We start from the raw sequence: 12,140 nt of genomic DNA, 5'->3' as shown, positions 1-12,140 counted from the left end.
TGTTCGAAAAAGGTTCATCGAATGAATGATAAACTATATTCCGAAATTCATTTCATTCGATAAAACTGTTTGTGAGATAGAACTAAAAATAGCTTTTTTATGGTTTTTCAACAGCCTGTATCTTGCAAACGGAGCTGATTCGGAAAAAATGGTAAACGAAAAAAGTGTTTCTTTCGCCCTCAAGAAACTACAGCTAATATATTTATACGAGTTGAACGCTCTCCCTGTATTTCTTCGTATTATTCGAGAAGTCTCGAAAAATTCATCAAATTTTCTAATGACAAGAGGCTTTTCCTTACGTTATCCTACGATTATCTTACGATAATGGAATAAATTCATCAGATAGTACTTTAAGCGCCATCTGGCAATAACATTTCAAGGTTCGCATAGGTAACAGTCAGGTTCGGCTCAAGCTATTTTTTTTTTAAATGAGAATCAATTCGTGCCAATTAGAATATGATCAAGATAAGCCCCGTTGATTGACAAGGTCGCCTACAAATATTTCGCGGCTATTCAAATTCGGCAGTCTCATTATTCAATTACGATTATTTCTGACTTATATGAATCTCCATCAAACCAACAAATACTATATGAAAAAATTCGCAGTTTTTTTTCGGTATTCAAAGTATTCATTATATAAACTTCAGAGAAGAAGCAATAATTAGTTATGCACACATTTCCTAATGATTTCCTGCAAGTTCATATTGATGGGTGATTAATCTATAAAAAAAAATACATAAAATATAATTCAGTAGACAGATGCATCGAAATAATAAATGTTGTGATCGCTCTTTCATAAAAGAGCCTAATTATTTCTATGCATATTCCAAGAATACTCACTCAACCGCTGAATTTTCTCGAAATGTTTTTATTTGTTGTTGAATTAAAAAAAAATTCTGTAATTAAGTTTGATTCTTGTTTGGAAAAATCCGTCTTCATTTCGAGATGAGTCTTTGAGTGTTTGTACACCGCGAGATTGTAGGGAATTGTAAACATTTCAGACCGTTTTAGATCTCATTCACTTCTAAAAACGATACAGCACAACGTTAAATCATCGTGAATTTGGATATAACCTCGTTTTTGTTCAAAGATATTGTCTCCGAATCTTAGCATTTTTCATGGAGACATTCCTTTTCCGGCTTTTCCTCTCCCCTCAGGTGGGATATAAAAGAGGATCATCTCCTGACCGAGTCATTTCTCAGTTAATTACCGACTAAGTGTTGAGTTGCCTTGGCGTTTTCGCAAGAGTTTTTGCGGATAGTTTTTTTTACCTTGATTGCGTGTATAATTAAGGCCTATTACCCAGGACTGTTATTTTCGAAGAACTTTATTAGACTTAGTAATTCGTTAGAACCAATCCAGTCCTGTCCGAGCTCTCCCCCCACCGGAAGTAGTCGGACTGGAGGAGCGAAAGCCCCTGGAAAATTGAAAAAGAACAGAGAACTCGCATTTTGACCTGATTTTCTTGATAAGTATTTCTTCGGACCATTTTGTGACCTCCGAATTTCTCTTGCAGGTCTCAACAGAGGTTTGGATCATCCCTACTGGCCGAAGGTCAGTCCGGACAGCGCGGAGAACATGCACGACTACCCCAACGACATACCGCGTCAAATCCTGGAACAGAATGAAGATCTGGTGATCATAAGACAGCAACTGAGCCAGAACCATCCGCCGCCCACGGGCACGCCCAACAACCTGAACCCCTACGACACGTCAATCTCCAAATCCAACGCCAACTCTGCCTTCACCCCAATCAATTCCATGTCGGGCCATCTGAACCTGAACCACCACCAGTTAGCGCCCAACAGGCCCTACATATATGACGCCCTCAGTTTTCAGAAGCAGAACGGTCTAGACCTGCCCAAGAGTCAACCGTCGAATGGTTTCCCGAACCAGCTCATATCGTTGCATCAAATCAGGAACTACGCCCACCAACCTAACCCTAGTCTCATGGAACATTCTATACTGGGAGGACTCAAAGATAAGTAGGCCTAGGGGGTCGATACGCCTGGAATTGTTCAGTTTTTTCGACCTGGTTCCACTCCCGACTCTGATCTCTTAGATTTAAACGGTGGAGGTTACTTCTGATAACTTAACCTCAACTGTCATTGTTTTATTTTGACTGATGTGTCATTGAATGTCATCGAATGGATCCGATATATTTCATTCAAAATATTGATTTTATATCGTTGGATTCTTGAAATCCCTTTTATACATCACAAATTCAACATAAGCAATGCTTTTTTCGCATTGATTTTGAGTGGAAGTCGAAAGGATACAGCTACTACAAGGTTCTATTTAAATTTACACGAAGAAACTGTGAATATATTTGTAGAAAGAATTATTATAAAGACATTGTGTATATTTGAATTTAAAATTGTACAGAATTAAGTTTAATTTTTGAAAATTTTGGGAACAAGAATTTTCAATATGGTATTATAAAAATGGAATTTATAGTTTTTGTGAATATAGTAGGTATATTATTAATTTATTTTCGCGGAATTTTTGTTCCCGAAAGGGTTTATTGAGCTCAATTTAATTTATATCGATTTTTTTCTTTTACTTGGTGAAAATATCGAATCATGCTCAGTTATAGTTTAAGTAAAAAGTGCAAATAGTTATATTAGGTTTCGAGAGTACTATTCCCAGTTGTTACTTTACTGGACACCTTTAAAATACTGATTTCATTGTCGAACATTCATTTAAACATCTAATTATAAATGGTACAAGTGTTCACCTTCAAATATATTATCATTGAAGAGGTTGATAATAAAAAAAATATTGACGTCCTTATTGAATATGTTCACATTTGATGTTTTTCATATTGAAAAGTGGATAATGTCTCTACTAAGCTTAATGTCTTATCAGTAGTTTTTTTCTCTCTTGGCTATAATCCGAAAATTTGGAAAAGAATGGAATACTGTATTCTATAGAACTTGTCGGCAAATTCGAAATGAAAATAAACCGCCCCTTTGTTTGGGATTTGCCGATTTTTGACAAGCTTTAACTTGTTATAGGGTCATGTTAAGTTTCAATGTAGGTATCTGTTTTTTTTTTTGTAAAATGGCTTTGTGATCTGAGTTATACAGAAAATGTTGTATTTATAGAAGAAATATTTGGTTTTTGTTACATACTTTATGAAATTAAAAGTATCTCACTTTATTTTACTTCTGTTATTTTTCATTCTTTTAGGATTGGAAAAATGGAAATTCAGATTTTTATTCTGGAATTCGTCTCATTCTTCAAGTTTCGTTAGAAAATCTCAAATTTTCGCATATGGGATTCGGTGGAATTTTTTTTTGGGTGCTGGCGTCGGAAACAAGGGAAAATATTTCGAGTTTTTTTTTCGCAGTAGGTATTTTTTATCATATAATGTTTATATAACTGTGATAATTTCGTACTGAAGAAATAATGCTTTAGTCAATTGTACATAGAAGGTTTAACATTTAAGGAGTGTAAAAAGTGTGTTGTTTATAAGAGAAAGTAAAATGGAAAATGGAGAAGAATAGTTTAAGAGTAAAATGTTGATTTTTCCTGTTGAGAATTTTTTTTATTTAGTTTTCTTGAATTGAGGGATTGGTGGTTGATGACTTGATCAATTTTAAACCGCCTTGAACCAATTGAAACAGCAGCACATATAATGATTCTATTAATCATTTCACCGATTATAATTTCATTTGAGAATAATAACTAAGCTTTTATTCTGATTCTAAGAAACTTATTCGTCCTTTTTCATAGAAATCCTGTTTTAGCGGACTATTCACGCGTGAGAGAAAAAATTAAATTGGGGTGTGAAACCCCACAGGTCAAGAACAAATAGGTACCCTTATTTGGAAAGGTTAAATGGAGACTAATTTCATCGAAAACTGCGACAAAAATCCTCTCAATTCAGGTCTACTTGAGAAAATTGGAACAATACTTTATTCAAATTATTGTCATGAAAAACATAACAGGTAGACAAACTAACTAATAGTTCTTCAAAAATCGTACTTCAAAGCATTGGAATTTCAAAAATTACAGATAAACTGAGGCATCTCAAATTTGAATAAAGTACACACATGAAATAAGGATTATCAGAACAATTAATTTCATTCACATTTGTTTGTTGATGTCGTAGAAAATGAAAACAGTGGTTATATATTTTTCCAAAATTTATATTTTATTTCTCGGATAAATTTCTGTACGTTCACGTGTATTTTAAGCATCTCAATTGCACCCTAGAGATAATAATTTAAATTTAAACTTATTGATGTCTTGAACTATTAATGTTATGATAATGTTCAATGTAAAATAAAATGATATTCAAGACATTTCAGCTTTTGAATGTTGTCAACTTTTTTGTGGAACTGAAAAATTCTTTCGTTTATTCATTGAAGGGTAAATATTTAATTTATGTTTCAAGTTCCATTTGAGCTCATATTTTTTTCTGTCGCGGAACTTTCTGGTGGGAAATCGAAAAATATGATAATTGATGAAATAATCATTCTGTTTACAGAAACAAAATGAACATAATGAATTAGTTTCTCATGAAGAATGGATTATTGCGCAGATGGACTGTTGAATGTTTTGAAAGTTGAAATAATATTGTTTAAAACAAGTAGTGAACTAATCTCTCAAAAAATTTGAAATTCATTACAAATTTGAAGAATGGTAAGATTTGAGTTTTCCTATGAATTATTTGTTGAAAAATAAATCGTCAATTGAAAATAGTTGTTAACTATATAAAAACAAATTGATGAAGGTAAAAAACTTATTTTGTATTGACCGGCCTCTAGACGTCAAACACGTAAGTAGGTGTTATGCGTTCACATAAGTGAATAGTTTCCGATAATTTAGTGAAGGCTCCAACGTATAGAAACCTGTAAGTTTTGTTGAATTCCTTTTTAATATTCAATGTACAAAAGCAGAAATCTGAAAAATCGCACAAACCTCAAAATAAAACACCGCAATGCCATTAAAAAAATCGCTCTCATTTTTGTTATTGGGCATTTCCAACTTGCTTAGTATAGAGTAGAAAAGTAAGAGGGCGCTCTACAACTTATAATTTTTTATTATAGTGTTTTTTTTACAAAATGTGAACCTACATGTTCACAAATGAAGTATAATATGATGAACAGAATCTCAACATGTAACATCAATGATTGGTCATCTATAAAACCCTCAGGATTTCTAAACTAGCAAACTTGCTTGGCAGTATTTGTTGACAAACAAAATAATCACAGTAATTTCAAATTTCCAGTTATTTTATCCAGAATACTTTTAGGTGCAGGTCCAACAGCTATCACTGTTCTTGTACCTGGCGCTACCTGTGTTTGTCCTGCATCCCTGACAACACTAGTTAAAACGTCTAGTTTTTTAGCTTCTTCAACTAACTTGAATAGCTCAGCTTCTGAATCTATTTTAACTGCTATTTTAGTACCACCTAAAAGTATACATTCATTAATCTTGAATGAGGTCGACTAGGACAACTTTAAACCTTGTCGATACCATAGAGGTAACAAATCTGGTCTTTCGTGCAGAACTTTGGCGTATGCAGCTACCGAAGCATGACCACACTGTGCTGCTATTTTACCTTTCTGCATTTTCAAATCATTCCGCACTGCTAAAATTAATCTATATTCATCATTTGCCGATATGGGCTCAAACTAAAAGAAAACCGTCCTCAACATTAATAGTTTTTTCACTTAAAACTGAATAGTAACCTCGAATTTTTCTTCTTGTCCTTTCTCCCACTGCTTGTAGCCTTTTTTCCTTATTCTTGGCAAGAATTTAAGTAACGTCAAAGTAGAAGTTATTCCTACTAGAGTTCCAGCGCTGAAAACCGCTAGGTAAGAAGTGCTAGTAACTATTCCCATCATTTACCTGAGATTTTCCCTTCCTCTAACCTCAAATTTATGTGAGGTTAGGTATGGTTTGACAACCATGAACCACAGAAACGCATTACGAAAACACTGAGTGAAGTATCTTCTTCTTTCTACACTACTCTACTTTTTTGTACTCTTTTCTTGATGATTTCCTTTGTTTTAAGCAACCGGCAAAAAGTTATGAACAAACAACAAATAAAACAAAACAGTTCAAGTACATAACTTTTATTGTTTCTTCATTCCTTAATTCATTAAATCTACGAAAAAAAGTTTTATAATCAATAAACTGATAGCATTCAATATAAAAATATTACATTTTTTAGCCAAATTACAATTGGAATGTCAAGAAAACATGCGATATTTTATATCCCACTTTCATAAAGGTAAAATTGTATAAAGAAATTATCTTGAGAATTTTAAGAAACTGCAACAATATGTAAAAAACTCTTAAGACATGTGCTATTCCTCAGACTTTTCCTCTTTCTTAGTGACTTCTAGCTCTGAAAGTTTCTTCTGCACTTCTATAGTATCATCTTTTTTTTCATCTTCTTCATCACTGGTCTCCTCACTTTCATCTCCACTTTGCTCCTTATCATCTTCTCCATTATAAAGACTACATTTGGTTTTAACAATCTCCTTTGCCTCTTCAAATTTCGATTTGAACAAATTCGCATCTGAGGAATAAATAGCATAATATAATGATGCTTTTTGAAAATGTTCATCCCCATATCTTCAGTTGTTTGAGATATCAAGGATGTACTCACTTTCTACATTTCCAAATTTCACAGCAAACGTTTCACTTTTAGCTTGTTCATCTGCAAAATCAGCAATGACACTATAAACGAAAGCTTTGTCAGTACCAGATTTTGGGCTCAACTCCAACCAAGGTACAATGAAATGGTTGGCACATACTTTAAGGGTTTTATCTCTTCGCATAACAACTCGTACATTATTATTACCAGTGTGACGAAGTATCTTCAATTCTCCTGTACCACGTTCCTAAAAACAAAGAAACCTTCGACAATGCAAATTAAATGTTTTTAGGTTGAGACGTATACCTTCCATTCTGCAGGATCACCATGGGCATCCCACCTGTACAATTTAGCTCTCACTTTCAAAAGTTCAACTTCATTTTCTTCGTTTGTCAATACCACAACCTCTGGTAAACTAATGATTGGCTTGTACTGAGGATCATATTCAGAGTCAGAAGATTCGCTGCATCGTCTATCAGTCTCGGTTTCTTTCTGGAAGTATTTGTTCGTTTATAAGGAAATGAAAAGCACGTTGTTTCAACAACACAGACGAAAAAAAACAACCAAATAACGATAGGAAACTTACAGTGGGATCTGACATTTTTTAATAATGTTTTCCAAAATAAAAACGGAAATAATTGATATGGCAAATTAATTAACGTACTTATTTTTTAAACTTTAAACTTCTCAAGTTAATGCTGGATTTTGGATATGAAATCAAACGAAGACCACAGAATACCAAGACAAAAGACAAGTACTAAATATCCAAATTTATGAATTGAATCAAAATTTGAACCAATTTAAAGAACTTAATTGACAATTCCTTATGAGTAAGAAGGTTTCTATCGGTTTCGAAGCTTGAAAATAATGAAAGCTTCAATTTTATTTTGAGTCAAGATTTACTCTGTTCTACTCTTTGATGTCGGAGTAATAAGAATTACTCACTATATCTCTGGATTCTACCCTTTTGTTGTTCTATGGTTCCTATCTAACCTTAAAATTGAGCACGAAAATAAAAATAACAGGAAAGTAAAATATCAATAAAATGTTGCTCAGACCATTAAATCTCCTGAATATCACCAAACGATTTGTTGGAAAGAAGAAATACGTGTGGGATGGAGAATACATTCAATATCCAGGTTTCAAGTATTACCCGAGTAAGCCTGACTTTCAAGATCCACCCTATGAACCTTCGAAATTATTCAGAGTGCAGCGTATAAAACCTCTAAAGGGTGTACCTTACTACGAGAAATCAATATTGCGAGACTTCAAACTGGACACTAAACTGAGCGACGTTGTAATTCTAAAAAATATGCCCGAAACAATAATGAAGTTATGGAAAATTAAACATTTAATTGAAATAAAACCAGTAACTTTTCCAAATGGTTTTCCCACAGACGTAAATGGAACGTATTTGAAGGAGAATGGGGAATTGATTGTCTCGCATAATGTTTCAGAAGATAAGCAACTTCTGAGTCAGAAATTTAAGGAGGATGTGAAACGATTAGATGGTAATACGTTGAGACGAAATTCTAGATCAAAATGGCTGAGTGGTTGGGGTGATGTGTAATTAATGTAGAATAAAGGTATTGTGATTGAACTCCTCTAGTTTTTCAGATTTTTTAGAATCATTATTACAATCGAATTTTCTTTTAACCTCTCACTCCTGTTAGTCAAATATTTCCCGACTTAAAAGAGGGGGCCACAAAGGTGAAGATGTTCGACTTAAAAATGAAAGTTTCATGAAAATTTATTATATAAACTAATAAAAATTTTTGCTTTACAAATCTATGTTACAATTTTTTCTCAGTGAGTAACTCACTGCCCGATTATCGAGCACCTACTGTGCTGCACCATCTGCACTTATTTTCCTTTTTTTCATGATCTTGTTTTCAGCCTTCAATTTTCTTTTTTGTCTTTTTTCTTTTCTTTCTTCTTTCGAGAGTTTGGTCTTAGACCAAGGAACTGCTTTCTTTTGGATTTTCTTGAACCCCGGCCAATGTCCTAACAAAAGTTATTATATAATCCACTTACATTCAAAACACACATAAAACAAGTTATGTTCTAAAAAAAATTACCAGTTTTTCTATATTCTTCTAATTTTTCCAGTCTGCTTTTTTCCTTCTTTGCATCTTTATAAGCCACACTGTTGGAATCAAAATTCTCTATAGTACGAAAATCTGATATATCCCTATTTTTCAATTCAGGCATTTTTGGCATTTGTAGAAGACCATAGGTTAAAGCCATGGCTCCGAGTGGCAATTTCTACAGTTGAAATGTCCCAATTATAAATTTGCTCTGAAATTATTTCGTAATAACTCACCTTTACTTGGAGTAATAAAGAACATTCATGCTTAGAATATGCTCTAATATGTGATACGAATGCTTTGGTGCCCATATCCATCATAGCCCTATCTTTCATTAGAAAATTTCTTATTATTTCGATGTATTTATCTATCTGAAAAGTGGAGTTAGGATTTTGTCATGGACATGAAACTTTTTGAGTACAATACAAACCCTTTCATCTGAAACTTCATCTTCGAGTGGTGTCAAGAATACTCTTTGGTTTCTCTCGATAAATTTCACATAATCTTCTTCATTTTCATACAATAGTAAGAGGGAGGATCCCTCATTACCTTGCCGAGCAGTCCTGCCGATTCTGTGTACAAAGGCACTCGCATTCATTGGGGGATCCCACTGCAAGACCCAATCAATCTGAAAAAAGGTGAAAGAAAATATAAAAAATCCTTCAAATCTACTCAGCAAAATTCTTACTTCTGGTATATCAATCCCTCTAGCCATCACGTCAGTACACAGTATAATACCTTTCTCAGCTTTTCTGAAGCTCTCCAATACTTTGTTCCTTTTCTCCTTCATTTTCCCGTGAATTGCAAAAATTGGAAGCCCCAGTTTCTCAGGAATTAGTAGAGGAAATATGTAAGACCAATAATCAACAATTGCACAAGTAGGCAAAAATAATATTGCTTTTTGGATATCTCTTCTTTCTATAAAAGAAATGAGAGATGCCAATTTCCCTAGAAAGAGATATTTATATTAATAAAAATGCAGAAATAACGCTTATTGCACTAACCATTATTCTTGGTAACAATATAGTAGTTTGACAACGATTTTGGTGTACTTTGAGCCATCTTTGCTGAAACACTGACTAGAACTGGATTCCTGAGTCCGGCCCTCATCAAATCCTCCATCTCTTTTGTCTGAGTAGCTGAGAACAATCCCGTTCTTCTCTGTCTAGGTAAATAGCTGAATATTGTATTTAATGTTATACTGAAACCTAGATCTAGAAGTTTATCAGCCTCGTCCAAAACTAACAATTCCTTAAAAAATTTCTTACATTGATTAACTGGATTGAACAATAAATGTCCTGATCACTCACGATTGTCTTTACTGCATGCGGTAGGTTGATGTCAATTTTTCTCGTTAACAAATCTTCCATCCTTCCTGGAGTACATATTATAATATTAGCTCCATTTTGTCTAAAGTTTCTTACATCCTCTTCAACACTGTTCCCACCCACAAATAGGGCAGCACTGAGGCCCTGAAAAATATAATTGTTTCGACAAATGCTTTATGGTATTGACGAAGGTGAATACAACCTTCACATGTTTCAACAATTGGTTCAAAACTTCACTTATTTGGAGTGCCAGTTCTCTTGTAGGAGAAATAACTATAGAACCAACGTTATGCTTCTTCCATTTCTGCTCGACTTCTCTCCTCTTCAAAATCTCTAATAATGGTATGAGAAATGCCAAAGTTTTTCCAGATCCTAAAATATGCGGATGCTGCTATTGTAAGTATGGTTTCAGATTATGTTTTTAAATTTATTCCTACCTGTAACAGCTTCTGCCGCAACATCTTTCTGTTTAAGCAATAAAGGTATAGTGGCACCTTGGATAGGGGTCATGTAGGGAAAATTGAGTGACTTAATTGCCTCTTTGACTTCATCTTGAAGAGGTACACCTAAATCTTCCCAAGTCTTTGGCATGATCAAATTTTAAAAAATAAACGTGAACTGGCAAATTGTAGGTTATATTTATATTCGTATTCTGTGGGTGTGTGACATCCATGGTAAACAAATCTCTATACTCTGTGGAGTTCTTGGTTTTTCTTTGATTGTATATTAGTGTGGAAATAATAAGAAATTTTATATACAATATCTGTGAAATATGTTGTAGTTTGAATCATTTAACGAATCCGTAACTATATTTCACGAATCGATGCAAGGACGAAATTTTTCTACAATTTTCTACTTGTACAACTTACCGTTGTAGGCAACACATCATAACCGTCCGCCATACTGACCTTGTATGTGCAGTTGCGGAACCTACTTGTCAGGACAGAAAAAGGTGCCAAAATAATTTTTTTCCTTCGAAACAACGCTTGGATTTGGTCTCAGGGATAGCGAATTATCCAGAAAACATGTACGGCACTTCAGTATTCCGTTATACATACATCCATGAAATTTTTTTGTGAAAAATACTTTTTTCGTCGTATCATTTTGAAATTGAATATGGTTCAAATCAAAGATTATAGAGACTACTACTACTCTATAATCTTTGGTTCAAATAGAACCTGTTCTATTAGAAACTGCAGACGGTTCTTCTTCGAGTGAATTAAATTTCTTACGTCCCTCTGCAGATCGGTTAAAGTAATATGTCAAAGCAGCCAAAATAAACTTTTTTCGTCAGAACTGAGCTAAAATGTGAAAAGGCCATAACCAAATGAATACATTCATCAATTTTTTTCAATACTGACTTAAAGTGAAAATTTGTTTTACAGTTGTTAATGGAGATTCAGTAGTTCTGCCCAGTAATTGAGAAAAGAAACAGTCCACAAGAAGTCGGAAGGCATTATGTTATGTTACCCTTATTTCTTCCTCCATTTTTATATAAATCATATTGTTGTATTATTCATACATATGTGAGAAATTGTATTTTAACTTTACTCACACTATTGGTTCTGTATAGTTTCACGAAATAGGAAATAAACAAATATAGTATAAAAACGAACGCTTCTCCTTTGAAATTACCCCAGTGATGAAAACAGTTTGAAAAAGAACGTATCTAGAATATTATGGATGAGTACTGAAAATCCAGAGATAGGCAACACATAATACACCTTCATGTTTGAATGGTTGCCGCTCGTGATACCTCCCGTTCTCTTGTGATCCTAATACAAAATCAAACTTTTCGAAGATACATAGTTCAAGAATGACACAAAAATCGGATTTTGTATAAGGATCACAGAATAGCGAGGAGGTATCCGAAGTATCAGGAGAGCATCGTGAAAATTCCGAAATAGGCAATACATATACAACATCATGTATGTTAGGTTGCCTACCCCATGGATCAGGTGCTGCTCCGGGTACCTCCTCGCTCTCCTGTAATCCTAATACAAAATCTGATATTTGCGTCTTTCTTGGGTACTAAACCTGAGAAAATTTGGATTTTGTATCAGGATCGCAGGAGAGCGAGGAGGTAGCGAGGAGTAGCGCCTGATCCAT

At 33.9% G+C, this 12,140-nt stretch overlaps 5 protein-coding genes across 7 annotated transcripts in view; 2 read left to right on the top strand and 3 right to left on the bottom strand.

The window, feature by feature from the left end:
• LOC123319855 (zinc finger protein rotund) overlaps positions 1 to 3,162 on the top strand; it is a 226,466-nt gene extending 223,304 nt beyond the window's left edge. For all 3 annotated transcript variants that reach the window (XM_044906857.1, XM_044906858.1, XM_044906856.1), the window contains one exon: positions 1,517 to 3,162. In XM_044906857.1, the coding sequence (XP_044762792.1) occupies positions 1,517 to 1,989 (473 nt within the window). In that variant the 3' untranslated portion in view covers positions 1,990 to 3,162. The remainder of the gene's footprint in view (positions 1 to 1,516) is intronic.
• Positions 3,163 to 5,032: 1,870 nt separating this feature from the next.
• Positions 5,033 to 5,901, bottom strand: LOC123320163 (peptidyl-tRNA hydrolase 2, mitochondrial-like). The gene is made up of 3 exons (XM_044907365.1): positions 5,703 to 5,901; positions 5,477 to 5,645; positions 5,033 to 5,422 (listed from the first exon to the last, which is right to left on the bottom strand). Exons 1-3 carry the CDS (start codon positions 5,856 to 5,858, stop codon positions 5,217 to 5,219), a joined length of 531 nt encoding a protein of 176 aa, XP_044763300.1. The 5' UTR covers positions 5,859 to 5,901; the 3' UTR covers positions 5,033 to 5,216.
• Positions 5,902 to 6,073: 172 nt separating this feature from the next.
• Positions 6,074 to 7,362, bottom strand: LOC123320414 (ran-specific GTPase-activating protein-like). Its single transcript, XM_044907734.1, has 4 exons — positions 7,203 to 7,362; positions 6,923 to 7,108; positions 6,629 to 6,863; positions 6,074 to 6,538 (listed from the first exon to the last, which is right to left on the bottom strand). The coding sequence occupies exons 1-4, from the start codon at positions 7,215 to 7,217 to the stop codon at positions 6,324 to 6,326; spliced, it is 651 nt and encodes a 216-aa protein (XP_044763669.1). The 5' UTR covers positions 7,218 to 7,362; the 3' UTR covers positions 6,074 to 6,323.
• A 220-nt stretch (positions 7,363 to 7,582) lies between these two features.
• On the top strand, positions 7,583 to 8,216 carry LOC123320413 (39S ribosomal protein L30, mitochondrial). Its single transcript, XM_044907733.1, has one exon. It carries the CDS (start codon positions 7,662 to 7,664, stop codon positions 8,184 to 8,186), a length of 525 nt encoding a protein of 174 aa, XP_044763668.1. The 5' UTR covers positions 7,583 to 7,661; the 3' UTR covers positions 8,187 to 8,216.
• Positions 8,217 to 8,348: 132 nt separating this feature from the next.
• Positions 8,349 to 10,692, bottom strand: LOC123320412 (probable ATP-dependent RNA helicase DDX55 homolog). The gene is made up of 9 exons (XM_044907732.1): positions 10,469 to 10,692; positions 10,234 to 10,403; positions 10,014 to 10,175; positions 9,708 to 9,954; positions 9,392 to 9,651; positions 9,134 to 9,331; positions 8,940 to 9,074; positions 8,695 to 8,881; positions 8,349 to 8,620 (listed from the first exon to the last, which is right to left on the bottom strand). The coding sequence occupies exons 1-9, from the start codon at positions 10,620 to 10,622 to the stop codon at positions 8,457 to 8,459; spliced, it is 1,677 nt and encodes a 558-aa protein (XP_044763667.1). The 5' UTR covers positions 10,623 to 10,692; the 3' UTR covers positions 8,349 to 8,456.
• Positions 10,693 to 12,140: the final 1,448 nt, after the last annotated feature.

This window comes from Coccinella septempunctata, chromosome 9 (genome assembly GCF_907165205.1).
Source record: "Coccinella septempunctata chromosome 9, icCocSept1.1, whole genome shotgun sequence".
NCBI lineage: Eukaryota > Metazoa > Arthropoda > Insecta > Coleoptera > Coccinellidae > Coccinella > Coccinella septempunctata.
The sequence above is the reverse complement of the archived record's forward strand: the minus strand, read 5'-3'. Positions and strand labels throughout refer to the sequence as shown.